The sequence below is a fragment of the Oncorhynchus mykiss genome, chromosome 23 (assembly GCF_013265735.2).
Source record: "Oncorhynchus mykiss isolate Arlee chromosome 23, USDA_OmykA_1.1, whole genome shotgun sequence".
NCBI classification, from domain to species: domain Eukaryota; kingdom Metazoa; phylum Chordata; class Actinopteri; order Salmoniformes; family Salmonidae; genus Oncorhynchus; species Oncorhynchus mykiss.
The window spans coordinates 54,428,729-54,454,452 of NC_048587.1; the positions used below are offsets into that span (position 1 = coordinate 54,428,729).

General features: G+C 41.2%; 1 protein-coding gene across 2 annotated transcripts in view; it reads left to right on the plus strand.

Moving 5' to 3' along the window:
• The first annotated feature begins 89 nt into the window (after positions 1-89).
• Positions 90-25,724, plus strand: part of LOC110502981 (mitogen-activated protein kinase kinase kinase 21) — a 33,589-nt gene continuing 7,954 nt past the window's right edge. The window contains exons 1-6 of one of the 2 annotated variants that reach the window (XM_021581341.2): positions 90-1,882; positions 12,986-13,166; positions 16,118-16,266; positions 16,486-16,661; positions 20,985-21,225; positions 25,129-25,239. In XM_021581341.2, the coding sequence (XP_021437016.2) occupies positions 1,108-1,882; positions 12,986-13,166; positions 16,118-16,266; positions 16,486-16,661; positions 20,985-21,225; positions 25,129-25,239 (1,633 nt within the window). In that variant the 5' untranslated portion in view covers positions 90-1,107. The remainder of the gene's footprint in view (positions 1,883-12,985; positions 13,167-16,117; positions 16,267-16,485; positions 16,662-20,984; positions 21,226-25,128; positions 25,240-25,724) is intronic. The other variant, XM_021581342.2, reaches the window with a different exon arrangement.

Consider the following 25,724-nt stretch of genomic DNA (forward strand, 5'->3'; position numbering starts at 1 on the left):
TCGATAATATTGCATAATTTTCCATCACAGCGCGCCCTCTTCTGCACACGGAGGCTACTCTCCCAACTGCTCCTCCTCGTTTTCCTATAGGGACAGGCATGTCACGTCAGGCTAAATTCACCAATCTGCGTGTAGAACAGAACAGCTCGAGCAGCGTTCGCAAACTTCCCAGGACCAGCCAGACGCTGAATAGTGTGTCAGACAGTTCGGATGAGTCTAGTTGGAGCGATGGCGGTGCCGTACGGGTTGTTTTGAGGGAAGTTGCTGAAACGTTTGATATCTTTCGGATCCTAGCGAATCATTTCAACGCAACAAAACGTTCCATTGTTTGTTACACGACAAGACATTAGCAGAATGTATGCTCCAAATGTTCAAGTGTCAGTGCAGTCAATGGGCTGACCTAACGTTAGCTAGCTACTATAGTAGTATAGCGAATGGGTTAGCTAGCCAGCTAAAGGTTTTGGAGAGCGATTCAACTAACGTTAGCTAAACTTGCCTGAAACTGAAAACTTAGCAATAGCATAGTTACCAACAATAATATAGCTAATCCTGATGTTGATGTATGTTTCTGGTGTTTAACCCAAGTTTATTTCGATAATGTGACTGCAGGTACTGTTTTGGCACTTGATAAACGTCAGCCTGAAAATTCAGGAGCTAACGTTTGCACGTTCAGCTATGCCCTTTTTTGCTAGCTACTAAATTAGGTAGCCGCTAACGTTAGCACATTTAGCTATGCACTTTTTGCTAGCTATTAAGTTAAGTAGATGTAATGGGCTTATTTTTCACTCTGTCCGTGTTGGGACTGGGTAAACTTTCATGTACACTTTCTGATAAGTAGCTCGTTAGCTACATAAATATGCATTGCTTTTTCCAACTAGCGTAACTTTATCAAAAGTTGACCCACAAAGAAACTCCCTGTGGCAACGCGGAGAGATGAAAGTAGCAAACGCGTTTTACCAGGACTTTGGAATACCATGCTGGAACCGTCTTGCCCATTTGTGATATCGTTCTGAACGATTCACGAGCATTCCAGTTAGAGGTCCTTTGATCGTTTGCTTTTTCGTCAACAGTTTGCACCCTATATGGTACGGCTACAGCCACCGAGAAATGGATATTTCCAAGGGCGGTTTCCCAAACGGCGAGGGGCAACCGAAAGACACGGGAGAGCATGCCTGGACAGATTCCCCCACTGCAAGAGCTTGGGCTCATTCCGCTCCCCTGTCCAGATCGCTGTGGACGGCAGTGTTTGACTATGGAAGTACTGGAGAAGACGAACTTAGTCTGCGGCGGGGGGACGTGGTTGAGGTCCTCTCGAAGGATGCTGCGATCTCGGGAGATGAAGGATGGTGGACGGGTAAAATTAACCATCGAGTCGGGATTTTCCCTGCAAATTATGTTACCTATCAACCTGCCATTTACAGACTTCCAGGCGGTAGCACGGTAGGGGTGAGGGAGCGTCCGAGTACTCCCATCCAAATAGATTTTAGCGAACTCGTTTTAGAGGAAGTAATCGGTGTCGGGGGATTTGGTAAAGTTTACCGAGGGGCATGGAAAGACCAAGAGGTCGCTGTGAAGGCAGCGCGACAGGATCCTGACGAAGACATCACTGCAACTTCGGATGGTGTTAAGCAAGAGGCCAAGCTCTTCTCTATGCTACAACATCCCAATATAATAAAACTTGAAGGTGTTTGTCTTGAGGAGCCAAACCTGTGCTTGGTGATGGAATATGCTCGTGGAGGGACTCTTACCCGGGCTTTGACTGGTCGGAGGATACCCCCACACATTCTTGTCAACTGGGCTGTTCAAATCGCCAGGGGCATGCACTACCTACACGAGGAGGCTGTTGTGCCTATTATTCACCGTGACCTGAAATCCTGCAACAGTAAGAAACATATTAATATTACCATCTGCTAAAAATAACCTTGCATCACTTTTAGAACAGATTAAAACAACAGAGCATGGCCATAGGTGCACTTGTTTCCAAAAATGCACACTTATTACCTTTGAGCACACCCCTCTTGAAACAGTGTGAAGGATGCCGGATCTGGAATGGTCCACAATGTCCTCTACCAACTAAAAAATAATCCTAAAGCTTATGAATACACTTTTACTAAACTAATGCATGAGGATACAGTTGATATTCTACACAAGTGAAACATCCATCACTAAGTAATGTGTTCTGCACATTGGGTAAGCTGCCATATATTAGCCTAGAATGCAAGTGTAGGATAGTGGGTTCAATTCCCGGGACTACCCATATATAAAATGTATGCACGCATGACTAAGTTGCTTTCAACAGAAGCGTCTACTAAATGGCATCTATTATATGACATTGCATGCATGTTTGTTAGGCCGACTAGCAACTGAGTGTTGAGGTTGGCATTTGAAGGAATGATTAAGAGCGAGGGCTTCTCTGCCATGAATTTCCGAGTTTAAACTATCACTGAAACCCTCTTGGGCTAGCCTCACATTAGTGATATGCTAAATCACGATTATGATCATATTCATCAGTCACCTGGCCCAGTGGCATGTTGAAAGAGAACTACTTCATTTAACTAGGCAAGGGACTGTTGAAAATTAGCCGGCTGGCTAAAACCGGCACTTTTACTGAAACGTTGATTAATGTGCACTGTCCCTGTAAAAATAAAAAATAAACTAAAAAAAAAAAAAGTCAGTTAAAAACAAATTCTTATTTTCAATGATGGCCTAAGAACAGTGGGTTAACTGCCTTGTTCAGGGGCAGAACAACTCTTTTTTATATATATATTTATATATATATATAAACCTTGTCAGCTCTGGGATTCGATCTTGCAAATTTCAGTTAGTAGTCCAACGCTCTAACCACTAGGCTACCTGCCGCCTAGGTATTGTTGACATATCTGTCCCATCTTGCCCGATTGCGTGACAGTACATTTAAGTTAATTTAAGTTTGCAAAGCAGTAATGTTTGACATTTTGGGAAGTGCAGATTCAATTTTGAGAAGTGCAGATTCATTGTGACTGCGATGAAATTGCACCATCTGCATTCCGTTCCTTTCCACAGTCATTCAGCACAGACAACATTCCCTCTTTCAACTCTGTTGTTTTTCGGTCACCCGTATAGACTCCAGAGGCCTGTACAAGCAGCTGAGACTGAGCTCTCTCCTCCATCTGTTTGTCGGTCTGTTTGGCATGTGGCTGATCCCCACAAACACAGATCCCCTTCAGGGCATGTGAAAACCAGGCAGGACCCTAGAGAAGGATCTGTGTATGCAGGGGGGACCCTCGAAAGGATGTGAAATAAGGTCTACGTTTGCTCAGCTGGGTTCCCTAACCCCCACCACCCTGAAATGTTGTCTCAAATATAGCCCCTGCTTTACTAAACACTCAACTTCAAACCATGTCATCAGTGTAGGCTATGTGCTCCTAAATTTCCCAAAGCATCTCATATTAGGCCTATATGGCCCATGTGGAAATCAAACCCACAATGCCGGTGTTGCAAGAACCAACCGAATGAGCCACTGGAAAAAATCCTGACGATTTTAGAACTGAAACATGCTACCGTTAACTTTTAGGCCTGTTTCAATAGATGATAAGATTTCCGGACTCAAATTTTTTATGTGGCGTTGTTTACTTTTTGATACTGCCTTGGAGTCGTCCCTCTGAATAATGCATGAGAAGGTTTCAGAGTGGACTATGACTGTGGCTACATACTTCAAAGTGTGACCTCTGTATTGTTCGAAACATGATTTTGGCGACTCATCAGGCTCTGCTTTCACCGAAGGTGAACCTTGTTCGGCAATCCATCTGGCTGCATTTTATTTTTCACCAGGGAATCATTCACATGTCTACACAATCACTGTCAGATGGGGGTGTGGGCTAACCAAACAAACCCAGCCTCTTTTTAATGAACAGGGTAATTCCATGGTAAGTTTTTTTCCCCTTCACTTTATAATGTATGCCAAATAAAACCATTAATTTCAAAGTTTAACAAACCATGCAACTCTATGTACAAGGACTACTTTGAACAATTCACACACAATATTTCTCAAAAACACATTTACTGGTAGAACTGTGGAGGTGCAATGTTTGGTAACAGAATTATGGTCAAATCTCCCTCTGTTTTTTATGCGACCACTTGTTCCAAAAACGGTTAAATATTAAGATTCAAAGATGTCTGCAGAAAGAATGGGGTGTCAGCTATGACATAATACCTTGAGTTAGAAATTATGTTTTTTGGTTATTGAACTTCAGCAGGTGAAATGGATTTATATCCGGTAACATAATTAGCGTAACTGCACTGCTAACACAGTTTAGTGTGTTTTATTTTTCCACATTATTGTGTGGAATTTCACTTTAATTGGAAAATATAACATGTTTTTTTAGGTGCGCACTGAATTCACTGACCTCCCCCACCCACCGGGAACTATACACTTTCTCCTGTTTCATACTTTTAAACCAGTTACTCAGGACACCAGCCACAAATAAGGCAGCCTAAAGGGCAATTCATCTGTGGGATATCATTGTGAAGGTTTCTCTGGAGCATGCATTGTGAGAGGAGGGCTACTGCAGTGCACAAACTTTCACAACCGACGGACTACCTATTATACCTTCAGAAGTGATCAACAATTGACTTAGTGTAGTATAACACACACTGATTTGGTCAATGATTATCTTAAGGGAATATCAAAAAGTCAGTGAAATTGTGTCTTTGTGTTCCCTAATCTTTTAATACCTCGCGGTCGAAGGAGGAATGCTGCTAATGAGGGGCAAAAACTTAACATAAGTTTGCACAATGGAGTGGTCAAGCACTAGTTGCTAGGTGACGGCAGCCACAAGAATGCCCAGACTCCCGGGTCTGAAAGGCTTATTTTGATTATATTTAATCTCCATAACAGCTGCAACTCTCTATTTTTATTTTAACACAATAGCTTGTTCCTTCCTGCTGATTGAGGCTGTAGAGTAGGGAGGTACTGTAGGTGGAAGCAATGTTCATTTAACAGACAGGGCACAGCACATTGAAACGTGGCCTCTTGCCAGCCCTCCTAACACTTTCATTTTGTAGTTTCGGCTACAGAGATGTGAAGGTTAAAGAATTTCAAGATTCTCGCTCCAGAAGGCATGCACTTGAAATGAAACCAGGGAACCATAGTGTCCTGTTGGAAGTCACAGTGCTATCCTGTGGATCCAAGTCATGGTTATTGTGTCTAGCTCTCACGTTTACACCCCAACCGATAAAATGGGTACTGAAAATATATAGGCCCATTCAGAGGAGGGCATAACCATAGATTGCAAGGCAACTTTTTTTGTCCCTTCATTGAAATGAACTACATTAATGCGTAGTTAGCCTACTACAGGCGTTTTCTGAAAGGAGAACTGGAAATGCTTTGAATATTAGTTTTATTATGGCCACTTAGGAACCGCCTATTGTCAGGCACCTTGCATAGCCCAACAGTTGGTGAAAACCTGACTGACTCAACCCAGTATTCTGTCTACAAATGAGGCATTATCACCTTGAGCTGGTACTTTTACAGCTAACTTTTTGTATATAGTGTGGTAGAAACACACAAGATTAAGCGAAGGGAAATGGAGATGAGCTTAAACTGCTGTATTTTATAGGCTCTCATTAAACCAGTGAAACATGTTTGAAATGGAATAGGCCATGTTTCTTCCTAGAAGCTTGTTTTGGATATTGCACCACTGGGGCGTATTTGTTTTAATCTAAGTGAAGGTAGATGCTATGTCTGTTACAGTGTAATGTTTATCTACTACAAATAACAACAGACGACACATAGTCCTCCTACACTGCCATAACTCTCCACAATATTGTTGCTGTTCTGCTCTGATTCTGTTACATTACCCTCCTCCAGATGTAGCCTATTTGTTACATTACCCTCCACCAGATGTAACCTATTTGCTACATTAGCCTCCACCAGATGTAGCCTATTTGTTACATTACCCTCCACCAGATGTAACCTATTTGCTACATTAGCCTCCACCAGATGTAGCCTATTTGCTACACTACCCTCCACCCGATGTAGCCTATTTGTTATATTACCCTCCACCAGATGTAGCCTTTTTTCTACATTACCCTTCCCTCAGATGTAACCTATTTGCTACATTACCCTTCCCCAGATGTAACCCTTTTCTACGTTACCCTTCCCCACATAGGTAACACATTTGCTACATTACCCTCCACCAGATGTAGCCTATTTGCTACATTACCATTCTCCAGATGTAGCCTATGTTTGAGCTTTGTTGTCACCCTCCCATTTGGCAAGTTCGTGACTGTGACCTGGCAGTAGAGTCAAGCCTGCCCACAAGACCGTATCTACTGTAGGCTCTATTCTGGAGTAGATGATTATTAAATATCAACACTAAGGACATGGGAAAGTTTAAGGGCTCCCCTGTAAAAATGAAATATGTGTTTAGTCTTTGGATAATGGCTTTTTGTTAGTTTGGCCAAGTTGGCTATGGTGTTGATATGGAGTAGTGATGCACCGATATTACATTTTTGTCCGATATCCAATATTTTCCTTGCCCAAAAAAAACTATACCAATAAGCGACATACAATTTTTTATTGGCCTTTTAAGCATTCTAGTACAGTTAAATAGTTAACACACACACATGGATGCAGCGGTCAAAGGCACTGCATCTCAGTGCAAGAGGTGTCACTACAGTCCCTGGTTCGAATCCAGGCTGTATCACATCCGGCCTAGATTGGGAGTCCCATAGGGCAGCGCTCAATTGACCCAGGGTCGTCCGGTTTCGGCTGTCATTTTAAATAAGAATTTGTTCTTCGCTGACTTGCCTAGTTAAATAAAGGTTATACACGCACACCACGCTGACCAAGAAGTTATTTTGTTGGCATTTACGTATGTCCCCATTACCAGTAAAACATAATCAAAACCTATTTCTTTCACTTACATGCTGTGCTGTTTTGTTGTTCATTTGTTTGGTCGTTTCATTCGCAACCAGGATTTCTCATACTATGGGACACGGTTTGGGTTTTTGCGTGTCAAATAAGCTTGTTGACCAATCAGGACCTGAATATGACTGCGCATCACATAATAATTGAACGCGTTCATACATTTTTTACGTAGTTATTACACATTGATTACATTTTCACTCGTATTTCATATGTCACAATGATTAATCGATACATATGCTATGAACTGGTAAAGTTGTCTCGCTCACATACAGTGGTGGTCATAAAAAATAGCTAGCTAGCTCATGGATGCAAACGAGGTTCTTCCCCAAAAACATAGCAAAACGACATCTGTTTCAGTAGCTATAGTTAGCTAGCTAACTATATAGTTACGTGTCATCTAAAATAACTCTACTTTATAAGACAGTTCTTATTTGATTAATGGCGGTCGGATCCATCTGAAGCTAGCCACAATAAGGATTAGCCACAATAGTGGACTTTGCGGTTAGCCTTCAAAATAAAAGAATGACATTGACAGTGATACAAATGAATACACATAGTAGAATTGTGCCATAATTGAATAGATCATGCTAAACGAGGTTGGAATGTTATATAAAATCAACAAAATACAATAATTTGTTAATTTGACAAATCTGTTGAAATCACACTGGATGTATTTTACTTTAGAATTGCACTGGGGGCATACTTACAGTGCCTTGCAAAATTATTCATCCCCCTTGGTGTTTTTCCTTTTGTTGCATTACAACCTGTAATTGAAATTGATTTTTATTTGGATTTCATGTAATGGACATACACAAAATAGTCCAAATTGGTGAAGTGGAAAAAAAAAAAAAAAACTTGTTTCAAAATATTCAAATAAATGAATAAGTGGTGCGTGCATAATTATTCACCCCCTTTGCTATGACGCCCCTAAATAAGATCTGGCAACCAATTACCTTCAGAAGTCACATAATTAGTTAGATTGCACACAGGTGGACTTTAGTTAAGTGTCACATGATCTGTCGCATAATCTCATAATATATACATACACCTGTTCTGAAAGGCCCCAGAGTCTGCAACACCACTAAAAAAGATTTGTCATCTTCAAAGTGGTAGGCATGTTGTGTAAATCAATGATACAAACCCCCCAAAAATCAAATTTAATTCCAGGTTGTAAGGCAACATAATAGGAAAAATGCCAAGGGGGGTGAATACTTTTGCAAGCCACTGTATGGATTGTGGATCAATAACATGGGGTATCAGTCTTCTCAGTTTGCATCTCAATGTGGGAAAAAAACTGTTTGCATGTTCTTCACAAAGAGGGCAACAGCTGCTACTGAGCCAGATGTCTATGTGTCAGGGGAGAAGCTCCAGGAGGTATCTGATTTTAAGTACCTTGGCATCATACTTGATTCCAACCTCTCTTTTAAAAAGCATGTGAAAAAGGTTATTCAGATAACCAAATTCAACCTAGCTAATTTCCGATTTATACGAAATTGTTTGACTACAGATGTAGCAAAACTGTACTTCAAATCTATGATACTCCCCCACTTAACATACTGCTTGACTAGTTGGGCCCAAGCTTGCTGTACAGCATTAAAACCTATTCAGTCTGTCTCCAAACAGGCTCTCAAAGTGCTTGATAGGAAGCCCAATAGCAATCATCACTGTTACATCCTCAGAAAGCATGAGCTCCTGAGTTGGGAAACTCTTGTGCAATACACCGACGCATATCTTGTATTCAAGATCCTAAATGGCCTGGCTCCCCCTCCACTCAGTATTTTTGTTAAACAGAAAACACAAACATATGGCAGCAGATCCACAAGGTCTGCCATGAGAGGTATAGTTCCCTTAAGGATATACTAAGTTCCCTTTAGTAAATCCGCTTTTTCTGTGAGAGCTTCCCATGTCTGGAATACACTGCCATCAGACACACATAACTGCACCACATATCACAATTTCACAAAACGTATCAATACATGGCTAAAGGTCAATCATATTTGTGATCATAGTCCCTAGCTGTGTATTGCCACTTTCCATGTTGTCTGTAGCTTGTGAGGTGTGGAAACACTTTGTTGCTTTTATGAATTTTGTCTGTTTATGAATGTTGCTCTGTCTGTATGCTACGTCTTGCTTGTCCTATGTTGCTCTGTCTGTATGCTATGTCTTGCTTGTCCTATGCTTAGCTAACATGTCAAATAGTGTTATTTGAGTCGTCAAATAGTGTTATTTCACATGTATCTTTTTTGACATTCCATAGTATGTCGTGAAGCTAATAGCAGAGACGCTGTTACTGTGTAACTCCGGTAGGACAACATGTGTACCGGTGCCTGACCAGTCGGCGAAAGCCAGCATCACCCACAACAGAGAACGGTTGATAGTCAAGGGCAATGAATCCCATTACCTTGGTATTAATGGATTTCGCCTTTGAGTTGTCTCGCTGAAATGTTCTTAATCTTTCAAGTGACTGCTCGACATGTTGACTGCTCGGTCCACACAGCCGACATTGTGGGCTAGGTTAGGAATGCTGTGTTGCAAGTGTAGCGCAACATTTTACGTGGCGTCATCATGTCATGTTATATGGTGGTCTAAGGCATTGCATCTCAGCACATGAGACTTCACTACAGACACCCTGGTTCGATTCCAGGCTGTATCACAACCGGCCGTGATTGGGAGTCCCATAGGGCGGCGCACAATTGGCCCAGTGGCCAGTGTAGGCCGTCATTGCAAATAAGAATTTGTTCTTAAAACCTTTCTGGCGCAGGCGTTCCGCTAGCGACCCACCTTGACAACCACCGGTGAAATTGCAGAGCGCCAAATTCAAAATAAAGAAATAGGAGTGTTATACATCGGCTTAAAGATGAACTTCTTGTTAATCCAGCCGCTTTGTCAGATTTCGAAAAGGCTTTACGGCGAAAGCATACCATGCGATTATCTGAGGACAGCGCACCGCTTACAAACATTTTACAACCAAGTAAAGGAATTAAAAAGTCAGAAATAGCGATAAAATTAATCACTTACCTTTGAAGATCTTCATATGGTTGCAGTCACAAGAGTCCCAGCTATACAATAAATGTTTGTTTTGTTCGATAAAGTCCCTCTTTATATCCCAAAAACTCAGTTTTGTTGGCAGTTTTGTTGTTGTTTTGTTCAGTAATCCACTGGCTCAAAGGCGGTCAAAACATGCAGACGAATACATCCTAGTAGTACAGGTAAAGTTCGTCGAAACATGTCAAACAATGTTTATAATTAATCCTCAGGTTGTCAATTGTCTAAATAATTGATAATATTTGAACCGGACAATAGCGTATTCAATAGAAAGGAAAAACAACGAAGGGCGCTCACTCGCGCAAACCAGCACGGCATGATTTGACAGTCCACTGACAGAAAGGTCTCATTCTTCTTCATTTTTCAGAAAACAAGCCTGAAGCAATGTCTAAAGACTATTGACATCTAGTGGAAGCCATAGGAACTGCAATATGGGTCCTAACACATAGATACTCTATAGGCATTCAATTGAAAACTACCCACATCAAAAACATCCCACTTCCTGGATGGATTTTCCTCAGGTTTTCGCCTGCCATATCAGTTTTGATATACTCAGACATTATTTTAACAGTTTTGGAAACTTGAGAGTGTTTTCTATCAAACTCTACCAGTTATATACATATCTTAGCATCCTCCAGCATGACAATGCCACCAGCCATACTGCTCGTTCTGTGCGTGATTTCCTGCAAGACAGGAATGTCATTGTTCTGCCATGGCCAGCGAAGAGCCTGGATCTCAATCCCGTTGATCACGCCTGGGACCTGTTGGATCGGCAGGTGAGGGCTAGGGCCATTCCCCGCCAGAAATATCTGGGCACTTGCAGGTGCTTTGGTGGAAGAGTGGGGTAACATCTCACAACAAGAACGGGCAAATCTGGTGCAGTCCATAAGGAGGAGATGCACTGCAGTACTTAATGCAGCTGGTGGCCACACCAGATACTGACTGTTACTTTTGATTTAGACCGCCCCCCTTTCGTCAGGGAAATATTATTCAATTTCTGTTAGTCACATGTCTGTGGACCTTGTTCAGTTTATGTCTCAGTTGTTGAATCTAGTTATTTTCATGCAAATATTTACACAGTTGACAGTGAAAGGATGTTTCTTTTTTTGCTGAGTTTACATGTACATATTACCTCAACTAGCCTCTTCCCCTGCACACTGACTCGGTACCGGTGCCCCTTGTATATAGCCTCGTTATTGTGTTACTTTTAATTGTTACTTTTTATTTTAGCCTACTTGGTAAATATTTTCTTATTCTTGAACTGCACTGTTGATTAAGGGCTTTTAAGTAAGCATTTCACGGTTATGTCTACACTTGTATTCGGCGCATGTGGCAAATAAAGTTTGATTTGATTTGCACAATCTATAAATACTTCAAGCTATGTGAAGTTGGTTGTTGATCATTGCTAAACAGACATTTTCCAGTCTTGCCATTTAATTCAAAACTGTAACTAGACCACTCAAGAACATTCAATGTCGTCTTGGTAAGCAATTCCAGTATATATTTGGCCTTGTGTTTTAAGTTATTGTCCTGCTGAAAGGTGACATTTCTACCAGTGTCTGTTGGAAAGCAGTCTGAACCAGGTTTTCCTGTAGGATTTTGCCTGTGCTTAGCTCTATTCCGTTTCTTTTTATCCTAAACCCAATTGTCCTTGCCGATGACATACCCATGATATGCTTGAAAACATGAAAATGGTACTCAGTTAAGTGTTGTATTTGCCCCAAATATAGCACTTTTTATTCAGGACATAAGGTACATTTCTTTGACACATTTTTTTGCAGTTTTACTTTAGTGCATTATTGCAAACAGGATGCATGTTTTGGAATATTTTTATTCTGTACAGGCCTCCTTCTTTTCGCTCTGTCATTTTGGTTAATTGTGGAGTAACAATTAATGTTGTTATTCTAGGGCTGACCCCGACCAAAAGTTTTAAAACGTTCTTTAATTTTAAAAGTGTATTTTTCCATATGTAGACACACCCTGTGTGTTTTAATAAAATCAACTATATGCATTGAGCTTGTCTGATGCTTTAAGCTCACTGTTAGATGAAATAAGACACAAATGACTCCAGAGGGAGCCAGAGATCTCAGACCCGACCATTCTCCTTCCACTCCTACTGGCTTTTGCAGATTCTGCCGTTACTCTCCTAAAGTTGCCAGTAATAGGCTACATGACGAGTCTGCATTGCAACTTTTCTCATGTGGAATGCCAATTTATCATGCAATTTCTACTGATATGCATGTCAGTTATGGTTTTCATATGCACACTTTCCTGGAACAGTTTCATTTAATTTATAATAATGTATTTTATCTCAATCATTGTTGTGGTTAATCAAAATTCTATCGAAATGAAAATGATACAAACCTAAAAAGTTACTTCTGTTGCCATTGCCAATTATGTAAAAAATAGCTAATACATCCAACAAATAAAACATTGCATCCTGCAATGTTCATTAAATAGTACCCGCAAAACACCAGTCTCAACGTCAACAGTGAAGAGGCGACTCCGGCATGCTGGCCTTCTAGGCAGAGAAAAAGCCATATCTCAGACTGGCCAATAAAAATAAAATATTAAGATGGGCAAAATAACACAGACACTGGACAGAGGAACTTTGCCTAAAAATCCATGACTTTTTCTTTGCAACTCTGCCTAGAAGGCCAGCATCCCAGAGTTGCGTCTTCACTGTTGACGTTGAGACTGGTGTTTTGCGGGTACTATTTAATGAACATTGCAGGATGTTGGATGTATTAGCTATTTTTACATAATTGGCAATGGCAACAGAAGTAACTTTTTAGGTTTGTATCATTTTAATATTGATAGAATTTTGATGTGTCAAGGGGGGTGAATACTTTCTGAAAGCACTGTAGGTATACAGCATGTTTAAGACCTGGGGACAGATCTATTATAATGCTGTCATTTTCCCCATTTGATCATCATGAAAGATAGGAATTTTTATTTTGTTTTCTATACTTTGAAGATATCCCATTGTGGTTCACCAAATACCTAACCAACCCACTCTTCTCCTTCTAGTTTTATTACTTGAAAAAATTGAGAACGATGACATTGGAAGGAAGACCTTGAAGATCACAGACTTTGGCCTGGCCAGAGAGTGGCACAACACCACCAAGATGAGTGCTGCTGGCACGTACTCATGGATGGCCCCTGAAGTCATCAAGTCCTCTCTCTTCTCCAAAGGCAGCGATGTCTGGAGGTAAAACTAACAGCACGCTCCTGGGAAATTCCATGGTAACGGAATTATGCTGAGACTTATTCACTTTAAAATGTATGTCAAACAAAAACCATTTATTTCAAAGTTTAACTAACCATAGAATTCTATGCACAATAACTACTTTGAACAATTTACAAAAACACATTTCCAGGAAGAGCTGTGCAGAGGCAAGCTGTACTGAGGTCAATTTTACTGTGATTTTGTTACCAAACTTTGCATCTGCACAATTTTTCCAGTAATTGCTTTTTTGTGTTACTGTGTAAATTGTTAAAAGTAGTCATTGTGCATAGAGTTGAATGGTTTGTTAAACTTTGAAATCAATGGTTTTTGTTTGGCATACATTATAAAGTGAAAAATCGAGTCTCTGCGTAATTATGTTACCATGGATTGCTCTTCCTCTACTCCCTGTTCCAAACATGCCCATGTCAGACTGGAATCAATAGGCTTTTAGGAGATGAGGATTTGGAAAGGTGGCACCATGATACTCCTTTTATTTCAGACATTTAGAAACATTTGTCCTGACCTATTTCTGATAATAAGTGCTTTCGTTGTTATTTTGTTCAAACCAAAACTGTTTTTATCAGATCACAACTGTCGGTACATTCTGTGCTACTAGGATGTGCAATATAGCTTACAGTAGCCCTGAACACCCTCCACTTGTAACTACAATCTGCTGCATCCAGAGCTTACATTAATTACATGATAAATGATGACTGTAGGCTTGGTGCTTAATCAAAACAGGATCATTGTTTGCACTGTACTGGTAAACAACATTTTACTGACATTATTTAGCATTCAACACGTCCATTATTCAAGACCAAGGTCTTCTAAATGGCAGCCCTAGGCACAACAAAGGTTTAGGCAATGTGAATTTGAGTGTTATCATGTGTTATAATAGTGGGAATGTATACTATACTATCGCTGTACTATCACAATGGTGTACTATCACCATGCTGTACTATCTAGGGCTGGGCGATATGGCCAAAATATTATATCATGATATTTAAAAAAATATATAATAATAATTAAATTACGGTATTTTTAGTTTTTGAAAATTCAAAGTTCTACGTTTGCTTTATGAGTTGTGAGTGATCCTAGGGTGGCAACACATACATTCTTAGTGATTTCAATGAGTCTTTCTCTATTCTGATTTTTTTATACTGTTCAATTCAACTTCAACCAGAACAAATTTCAGCACTTTTATCATTTCTGCATTTTCTGCAATCAATTGCAGTGGTGGAAAAAGTATAGCAAAAAAGTGCAAATCAATCCCAGAAGAACAGCAAAGGACCTTGTGAAGATGCTGGAGGAAACATGTTCAAATGTATCTATATCCACAGTAAAACGAGTCCTATATCCACATAACCTGAAATGCCACTCAGCAAGGAAGAAGCCACTGCTCCAAAACCGCCATAAAAAAAGCCAGATTACGGTTTGCAACTGCACTTGGGGACAAAGATCGTACTTTTTGGAGAAATGTCCTCTGGTTTGATGAAACAAAAATAATGACCATCATTTTGTTTGGAGGAAAAAGGAAGACCTTGAAGCCGAGGAACACCATCCCAACCGTGAAGCACAGGGTATTGAATGCATCTTGTTGTGTGGATTCTTTGCTGAAGTGGTGCACTTCACAAAATTGACATCATCGGGAAGGACAATTATGTGGATATATTGAAGGGATTTTTTTACGAGGATTAAATGTCATGAATCGTGAAAATCTGAGTTTAAATGTATTTGGCTAAACTTCTGACTTCAAGCAATTTCGTGGTATCCAATTGCTAGTTACAGTCTTGTCTCATCGCTGCAACTCCCGTACCGACTCTGGAGAGGCAAAGGTAGAGAGCCGTCTGTCCTCCGAAACACAACCCAACCAGACCGCAATGCTTCTTGACACAGTGCCCACTTAACCCGGAAGCCAGCCACACCAATGTGGTGGAGGAAACACTGTACACCTGGCAACCATGCTCGGCCCGCCACAGGAGTTGCTAGTGCGCAATGGGACAAGGACATCCCTGCCAGCCAAACTCTCCCCTAACCCGGACGACGCTGGGCCAATCAGTCATGGTCAGCTGCGACAAAGCCTGGATTCGAACCCAGAATCTCTAGTGGCGCAGTTACTACTGCGATGCAGTGTCTTAGACCACTGCACCACTCGGGAGGCCTACTATCACCATCCTATACTGTCACCATGCTATACTGTCACCATGCTATACTATCACCATGCTATACTACCACCATGCTATACTATCACCATGCTATACTGTCACCGTGCTATACTACCACCATGCTATACTACCACCATGCTATACTACCACCATGCTATACTGTCACCATGCTATACTGTCACCATGCTATACTGTCACCATGCTATACTACCACCATGCTATACTACCACCATGCTATACTATCACCATGCTATACTATCACCATGCTATACTGTCACCATGCTATACTACCACCATGCTATACTATCACCATGCTATACTACCACCATGCTATACTACCACCATGCTATACTACCACCATGCTATACTATCACCATGCTATACTGTGCTATACTGCTATACTGCGATTTGATACTGTGATTTTATTGTAATTAGATTTTTCCAAACATATTGTTCACTATATGTCTGCTGCAGAAGGTCAAGAGTCATGACAAAATTAGTTTTTATTAGTCATGGAAATTAAAGTGCTGAAAACAAATTGGCTCACTATTTAAAAATAGATGGAGAATAAGCTATGAAGGAAAATACTGGAGTTTTGGTGCAGGTACAGCCAACTAGTGCAAAAATGATATTGTCAAAACTATCACATTTTTTGTCAAACATAATATCCCGATATGTATCTATAGTTTTTCCCCCCATCACTATAATAGTGCTGTAATAACACTGTTGTTAGGACAGTGTACTCACTATATCTGTGTTCTCTTCTAGTTATGGTGTTCTTTTATGGGAGCTGCTGACAGGAGAGGTGCCTTACCGTGGGATTGATGGGCTGGCTGTGGCCTATGGTGTGGCTGTCAACAAGTTAACCCTCCCTATTCCATCCACCTGCCCAGAACCCTTCTCCAAGCTCATGGAAGGTGCAGTCAGACCATCCATCTGCTGTTGCCATTCCTCAACCCACTTTTCAAGAACAATTCATGTTGCCTGAAGTAGCTGCATTCATTGGATGATATATTGTTGTTCAAGAACGTGTGTGTGTGTGTGTCAGTGTCACACAACTAGATAATGGTGTTAATTTACTTGTCAAAGTTTCAGAACATTGATCTGTCTTGGTTCCACCTTATTGTGTATCTCAGAGTGCTGGGAGCAGGACCCCCACATCCGGCCGTCGTTTGCCTCCATCCTGGAGCAGCTAACAGCCATAGAGGAAGCAGTGATGGCCACCATGCCCCAGGACTCCTTCCACTCCATGCAGGAGAACTGGAGGGTGGAGATCCATGAGATGTTTGATGAGCTCAGAACAAAAGAGAAGGTACAGATGTAGGATCTTAATTTGATCACTCGTTTGTTGCTGAGAATTTTCCTACACCGCAGAAAATACAGATGAGTTTCGTGATTTACATAAATTCACTGAAAACCCACACTAACACACAGTTATATTTACAGTATTGCACTTTTCATGTAACCTACTTTTGGCCAGCTAATAGCCTAACCACCGATCAAACAACATTATGGACTAAACGTTCAAATCTTGTTGTTGCAAATGTCACCTCTCTCCCTGTATGTCTTTGTTCAGTTGATCAGCGTAGGGGGATGTATTCCCAAACACGCCTCTCACCATTCACATGGCATTTTCAGTACTCAGGACACATTGAGAGAAATTGTGCAATGTATTTTTTATTTTGCTTAAGTACATTTGTCCTGTTCATACCTTAGACTCATCCTTTGTGACTCATTAAGTAGATACGTTGTATAGGTAAACCTCCAATATGTGGGAACTAGACCTTTCCACTGTGTAAAGTACAAGGTTAGAAGCGCGTGGAAGGCAGCGGTGTAATAAACCTGTAGTTAAGGGAGTGCTTTGATCGGCTTTGATTTTAATTGGTTACTTTCTGTAGGCGAGCTAATCGTATCTTTAAAAAAAACAAGCTATTAGCGTTGATGGTTTTAAGTATTTCCCCTTGGTAATGCGATAAGCTGCTTTCCTTGGTCCCTCCTCGTTAAATCAAATGGGATTTGTAATTGCTGTATTGAGAATGCCCTTTCCTGCAACTTCAGCTGAATCGTTAAGCATCAAACTTGGCAAATGGTGCAGTATACCAAAGCTCTCCCAGGGATTGTCTAGTATGTCAATTCTTCATGTTGTTTCCCCGTATGACACTGGTTAATTGAATTACCTCTAAAAGGATAACGATGTAACGGAAGCACAGATAGCCACACACTGTTCCTACTGAGTGTGAGTTTCTACATTTCATTGTTATGGGTTGCATATGATCTGAAACACATATCCATATATATTTTTGAGGGGCTTTAAGTCTGACCCTAGGCTTGTAGGTAGAGTGAGTTTCAGCTTGCTTCATGTATATTTCTGAGGGGCTGAAGTCAAACCCTAGGTTTGTAGGTAAAGTGAGGTTCAGCTTGCTTCATGTATATTTTTGAGGGACTGAAGTCTGACCCTAGGTCTGTAGGTAAAGTGAGGTTCAGCTTGCTTCATGTATATTTCTGAGGGGCTGAAGTCTGACCCTAGGTCTGTAGGTAAAGTGAGGTTCAGCTTGCTTCATGTATATTTCTGAGGGGCTGAAGTCTGACCCTAGGTCTGTAGGTAAAGTGAGGTTCAGCTTGATTCATGTATATTTCTGAGGGGCTGAAGTCTGACCCTAGGCTTGTAGGTAGAGTGAGTTTCAGCTTGCTTCATGTATATTTCTGAGGGGCTGAAGTCTGACCCTAGGCCTGTAGGTAAAGTGAGGTTCAGCTTGATTCATGTATATTTCTGAGGGGCTGAAGTCAGACCCTAGGCATGTAGGTAAAGTGAGGTTCAGCTTGCTTCATGTATATTTCTGAGGGGCTGAAGTCTGACCCTAGGTCTGTAGGTAAAGTGAGGTTCAGCTTGCTTCATGTATATTTCTGAGGGGCTGAAGTCTGACCCTAGGTCTGTAGGTAAAGTGAGGTTCAGCTTGATTCATGTATATTTCTGAGGGGCTGAAGTCGGACCCTAGGCCTGTAGGTAAAGTGAGGTTCAGCTTGCTTCATGTATGTTTCTGAGGGGCTGAAGTCTGACCCTAGGTCTGTAGGTAAAGTGAGGTTCAGCTTGCTTCATGTATATTTCTGAGGGGCTGAAGTCTGACCCTAGGCCTGTAGGTAAAGTGAGGTTCAGCTTGATTCATGTATATTTCTGAGGGGCTGAAGTCGGACCCTAGGCATGTAGGTAAAGTGAGGTTCAGCTTGCTTCATGTATATTTCTGAGGGGCTGAAGTCTGACCCTAGGTCTGTAGGTAAAGTGAGGTTCAGCTTGCTTCATGTATATTTCTGAGGGGCTGAAGTCTGACCCTAGGTCTGTAGGTAAAGTGAGGTTCAGCTTAATTCATGTATATTTCTGAGGGGCTGAAGTCGGACCCTAGGCCTGTAGGTAAAGTGAGGTTCAGCTTGCTTCATGTATGTTTCTGAGGGGCTGAAGTCTGACCCTAGGTCTGTAGGTAAAGTGAGGTTCAGCTTGCTTCATGTATATTTCTGAGGGGCTGAAGTCTGACCCTAGGTCTGTAGGTAAAGTGAGGTTCAGCTTGATTCATGTATATTTCTGAGGGGCTGAAGTCGGACCCTAGGTCTGTAGGTAAAGTGAGGTTCAGCTTGCTTCATGTATATTTCTGAGGGGCTGAAGACTGACCATAGGTCTGTAGGTAAAGTGAGGTTCAGCTTGCTTCATGTATATTTCTGAGGGGCTGAAGTCTGACCCTAGGTCTGTAGGTAAAGTGAGGTTCAGCTTGCTTCATGTATATTTCTGAGGGGCTGAAGTCTGACCCTAGGTCTGTAGGTAAAGTGAGGTTCAGCTTGCTTCATGTATATTTCTGAGGGGCTGAAGTCTGACCCTAGGTCTGTAAGTAAAGTGAGGTTCAGCTTGATTCATGTATATTTCTGAGGGGCTGAGGTCGGACCCTAGGCCTGTAGGTAAAGTGAGGTTCAGCTTGCTTCATGTATGTTTCTGAGGGGCTGAAGTCTGACCCTAGGTCTGTAGGTAAAGTGAGGTTCAGCTTGCTTCATGTATATTTCTGAGGGGCTGAAGTCTGACCCTAGGTCTGTAGGTAAAGTGAGGTTCAGCTTGCTTCATGTATATTTCTGAGGGGCTGAAGTCTGACCCTAGGTCTGTAGGTAAAGTGAGGTTCAGCTTGCTTCATGTATATTTCTGAGGGGCTGAAGTCTGACCCTAGGCCTGTAGGTAAAGTGAGGTTCAGCTTGCTTCATGTATATTTCTGAGAGGCTGCAGTCTGACCCTAGGCCTGTAGGTAAAGTGAGGTTCAGCTTGCTTCATGTATATTTCTGAGGGGCTGAAGTCTGACCCTAGGCCTGTAGGTAAAGTGAGGTTCAGCTTGCTTCATGTATATTTCTGAGGGGCTGAAGTCTGACCCTAGGTCTGTAGGTAAAGTGAGGTTCAGCTTGCTTCATGTATATTTCTGAGGGGCTGAAGACTGACCATAGGCCTGTAGGTAAAGTGAGGTTCAGCTTGCTTCATGTATATTTCTGAGGGGCTGAAGTCTGACCCTAGGTCTGTAGGTAAAGTGAGGTTCAGCTTGCTTCATGTATATTTCTGAGGGGCTGAAGTCTGACCCTAGGTCTGTAGGTAAAGTGAGGTTCAGCTTGCTTCATGCACCATTTTGCAAAACCTTTTTCTTTTGTAACTACAAAGTGAAGTTTTGAGTCCAGATATAGGGCTATTGTTTTTCTGTTCTTTTTAACACTGAAAGGATTGGATATTTTTTTGTATATTTCTACAAAAGTTGCAAAGTTGTTACACAAAATATCTAATTTCACTCCAGTGGGTTTGTAAAGCTGCTTTGCAGAAGTCATTTAAGGATTATTATGTTTTCTGAGAGGAACCAAAACAAAATTCAAATGCTGCTCTACGAAATAGTTCAAGTGATTTTGTCAACCCTACTCATTCACAACCTAGTTGACGATCAAGCGATGGAAGCCCCCTTTAGCTTGTGATCTTTGGCTTAGTCATCCTCTCCCCGAGCACCACAACATTTCTGCAAAGCTCCATAAAGCAAGTTGAGATTTACAACTTGTGAGTGCTGGCCAGCCTCTCTTAAAGGAGCTTTCCTACAGTAAGGGCTATGCTTCAGGGCCATGCAGCACTACAATGGGCCCACCTTGCTGTTCCTGCAGACACAGGGCCTGGGACAGCTCTGTGGACTGAGTGGCTAGGGGTCACAGGCCACTCTAGCCTAAAGCTATTGCTTTGTTTTTCTACCACCCAGAGTAAGTTCACTGATTGTGAAGGTTGGGGGGGAAGAGCACTGATCACTGCTGTGTTTGCAGATAACTTTTTTTCTTATCATTTACAAAGAGTTCAATCTGATAAAATACGTGAACAATGAAGGTATGCAAGTTATTTTTTGTAGAAATGACAGACAGAAGGGCTAAGGAAATAATGCACTGCCTAGAACCTGTGTGTGGATCATTATGGTAGTGTTTCCCCTACTATTGAATGGCAGGGGCGGGCACACCGGCCTGATAGGTAAAATACCTATCCAGGCGTTGTAAGATTTGGCATGCGTCAGCAACGCCTGGGCAGAGGAATGCGGCCCTTATCATACAGAGTTGTCCATCTATTCGTCTGACCCTCCATGTGTTCCTGTAGGAGCTGCGTTCACGGGAGGAGGAACTGACACGTGCGGCTTTGCAGCAGAAGTCCCACGAGGAGCTGCTGAAGAGGAGGGAGCAGCAGCTGGCGGAGCGGGAGATCAATGTGTTGGAGAGGGAACTCAACATCCTCATCCTTCAGCTCAACAAGGACAAGCCCAACGTCAAGAAGAGGAAGGGCAAGTTCAAACGCAGCCGCCTCAAACTCAAGGACGGCAACCGCATCAGCCTGCCCTCAGGTGGGTGCTTCTGTCTGTCTGTCTGTTTCTGACTCTCTTTCTGTCTTGTCGGGTTGGTTAATAGTCTGTCTTTCTCTTTGTCAAAGTCAGTGTTACCTTCGAGTTGACAAAAAGTTCAATAGATTTACACCAATCTTTATTTGTTTAGAAGCTCCGTTAGAATCATAGACGTATGACAGCATACTAACAAGACATCATGTAGGACAGCATACTGACAAGACATAATGTAGGACCACATACTAACAGGACATCATGGAGGACAGCATACTAACAGGACATCATGGAGGACAGCATACTAACAAGACATAATGTAGAACAGCATACTAACAAGACATAATGTAGGACCACATACTAACAGGACATCATGGAGGACAGCATACTAACAAGACATCATGTAGGACAGCATACTGACAAGACATAATGTAGGACCGCATACTAACAAGACATGGAGGACAGCATACTGACAAGACATAATGTAGGACCGCATACTAACAGGACATCATGGAGGACAGCATACTAACAGGACATCATGGAGGACAGCATACTAACAAGACATAATGTAGGACCACATACTAACAAGACATAATGTAGGACAGCATACTCACAAGACATAATGTAGGACAGCATACTAACAAGACATAATGTAGGACACCATACTAACAAGACATCATGTAGGACAGCATACTAACAAGACATAATGTAGGACAGCATACTCACAAGACATAATGGAGGACAGCATACTAACAAGACATCATGTAGGACAGCATACTAACAAGACATCATGTAGGACAGCATACTAACAAGACATCATGGAGGACAGCATACTAACAAGACATAATGAGGACAGCATACTAACAAGACATCATGTAGGACAGCATACTGACAAGACATAATGTAGGACCGCATACTAAGAAGACATGGAGGACAGCATAATAACAAGACATAATGGAAGACAGCATACTAACAAGACATCATGGAGGATAGCATACTAACAAGACATCATGTAGGACAGCATACTAATTAGATATCATGGAGGACAGCATACTAACTAGACATAATGGAGGACAGTATACTAACTAGACATCATACTAACAAGACATCATGGAGGACAGCATACTAACAAGACATAATGTAGGACAGCATACTAACAAGACATCATACTAACAAGACATCATGGAGGACAGCATACTAACAAGACATAATGTAGGACAGCATACTAACAAGACATCATGTAGGACAGCATACTAACAAGACATAATGTAAGACAGTATACTAACAAGACATCATGGAGGACAGCATACTAACAAGACATCATGTAGGACAGCATACTAACAAGACATAATGTAGGACAGCATACTAACAAGACATAATGTAGGACACCATACTAACAAGACATAATGTAGGACAGCATACTAACAAGACATAATGTAGGACAGCATACTAACGACATCATGGAGGACAGCATACTAACAAGACATAATGTAGGACAGCATACTAACAAGACATCATGGAGGACAGTATACTAACAAGACATAATGTAGGACAGCGTACTAACAAGACATAATGTAGGACAGCATACTAACTAGACATCATACTAACAAGACATCATGGAGGACAGTATACTAACAAGACATCATGGAGGACAGCATACTAACAAGACATCATGTAGGACAGCATACTAACAAGACATCATATAGGACAGTATACTAACTAGACATCATACTAACAAGACATCATGGAGGACAACATACTAACAAGACAATGTAGGACAGCATACTAACTAGACATCATACTAACAAGACATCATGGAGGACAACATACTAACAAGACATAATGTAGGACAGCATACTAACAAGACATCATACTAACAAGACATCATGGAGGACAGCATACTAACAAGACATCATGTAGGACAGCATACTAACAAGACATAATATAGGACAGTATACTAACTAGACATCATGGAGGACAACATACTAACAAGACATAATGTAGGACAGCATACTAACTAGACATCATACTAACAAGACATCATGGAGGACAACATACTAACAAGACATAATGTAGGACAGCATACTAACAAGACATCATACTAACAAGACATCATGGAGGACAGCATACTAACAAGACATCATGTAGGACAGCATACTAATTAGATATCATCGAGGACAGCATACTAACAAGACATAATGGAGGACAGTATACTAACTAGACATCATACTAACAAGACATCATGGAGGACAGCATACTAACAAGACATAATGTAGGACAGCATACTAACAAGACATAATGGAGGACAGTATACTAACTAGACATCATACTAACAAGACATCATGGAGGACAGCATACTAGCAAGACATAATGTAGGACAGCATACTAACAATACATAATGTAGGACAGCATACTAACAAGACATAATGTAGGACAGCATACTAACAAGACATCATGGAGGACAGCATACTAACAAGACATAATGTAGGACAGCATACTAATTAGATATCATGGAGGACAGCATACTAACTAGACATAATGGAGGACAGCATACTAACAAGACATAATGGAGGACAGCATACTAACAAGACATAATGTAGGACAGCATACTAACAAGACATAATGTAGGACAGCATACTAACAAGACATCATGGAGGACAGCATACTAACAAGACATAATGTAGGACAGCATACTAATTAGATATCATGGAGGACAGCATACTAACTAGACATAATGGAGGACAGCATACTAACAAGACATAATGGAGGACAGCATACTAACAAGGCATAATGGAGGTCAGCATACTAACAAGACATCATGGAGGACAGCATACTAACAAGACATAATGTAGGACAGCATACTAATTAGATATCATGGAGGACAGCATACTAACTAGACATAATGGAGGACAGTATACTAACTAGACATCATGGAGGACAGTATACTAAAAAGACATAATGGAGGACAGTATACTAACAAGACATCATGGAGGACAGCACACTAACAAGACATAATGTAGGACAGCATACTAACAAGACATCATGGAGGACAGCATACTAACAAGACATAATGGAGGATAGCATACTAACAAGACATAATGGAGGACAGCATACTAACAAGGCATAATGGAGGACAGCATACTAACAAGACATAATGGAGGACAGCATACTAACAAGACATAATGGAAGACAGCATACTAACAAGACATCATGGAGGACAGCATACTAACAAGACATAATGGAGGACAGCATACTAACAAGACATAATGTAGAACAGCATATTAACTAGACAGCATACTAACAAGACATAATGGAAGACAGCATACTAACAAGACATAATGGAGGACAGCATACTAACAAGACATAATGTAGAACAGCATATTAACTAGACAGCATACTAACAAGACATAATGGAAGACAGCATACTAACAAGACATAATGGAGGACAGCATACTAACAAGACATAATGTAGAACAGCATATTAACTAGACAGCATACTAACAAGACATAATGGAAGACAGCATACTAACAAGACATAATGTAGAACAGCATATTAACTAGACAGCATACTAACAAGACATAATGGAAGACAGCATACTAACAAGACATAATGGAGGACAGCATACTAACAAGACATAATGTAGAACAGCATATTAACTAGACAGCATACTAACAAGACATAATGGAGGACAGCATACTAACAAGACATAATGTAGAACAGCATATTAACTAGACAGCATACTAGCTTTGACTAAGACTAGTCAAAGCGGAACTACTTTCGCTCATTGGTCGTTGCATCCCAGTCTTTTGACAGACGTTACAATACCTTTTTATGTTACGTAGTCTGTCAATGAGATATTACACCAATGGTCAAAGTGACCAACCACCCTTACCTGTGTCTCTGTTTTCTAGATTTCCAGCACAAGATCACGGTGCAGGCGTCACCCTCCATGGACAGTAGGAGTCTGAACACCAGCCCCCCCAGCAGCCCTACACTCATACCCCGCCTCCGGGCAATCCAGTGTAAGTACACCTCAGACAATCCAACATACTGCAACACGACAGACCTGGGTCAGATACATAAGTATCAAATCAAGTGTGCTGTGAAACAAAGCTTTGTACGTGTGCTTTATCATGGCATCCAGTGCCTTCAGAAAGTATTCATACCCCTTGATTTCTTCCGCTTTATCATGGCATCCAGTGCCTTGAGAAAGTATTCATACCCCTTGATTTCTTCCGCTTTATCATGGCATCCAGTGCCTTCAGAAAGTATTCATACCCCTTGATTTCTTCCGCTTTATCATGGCATCCAGTGCCTTCAGAAAGTATTCATACCCCTTGATATCTTCCGCTTTATCATGGCATCCAGTGCCTTCAGAAAGTATTCATACCCCTTGATTTCTTCCGCTTTATCATGGCATCCAGTGCCTTCAGAAAGTATTCATACCCCTTGATTTCTTCCGCTTTTTGTATTGTTACAGCCTGAATTCTAAAATGAATTAAATAGA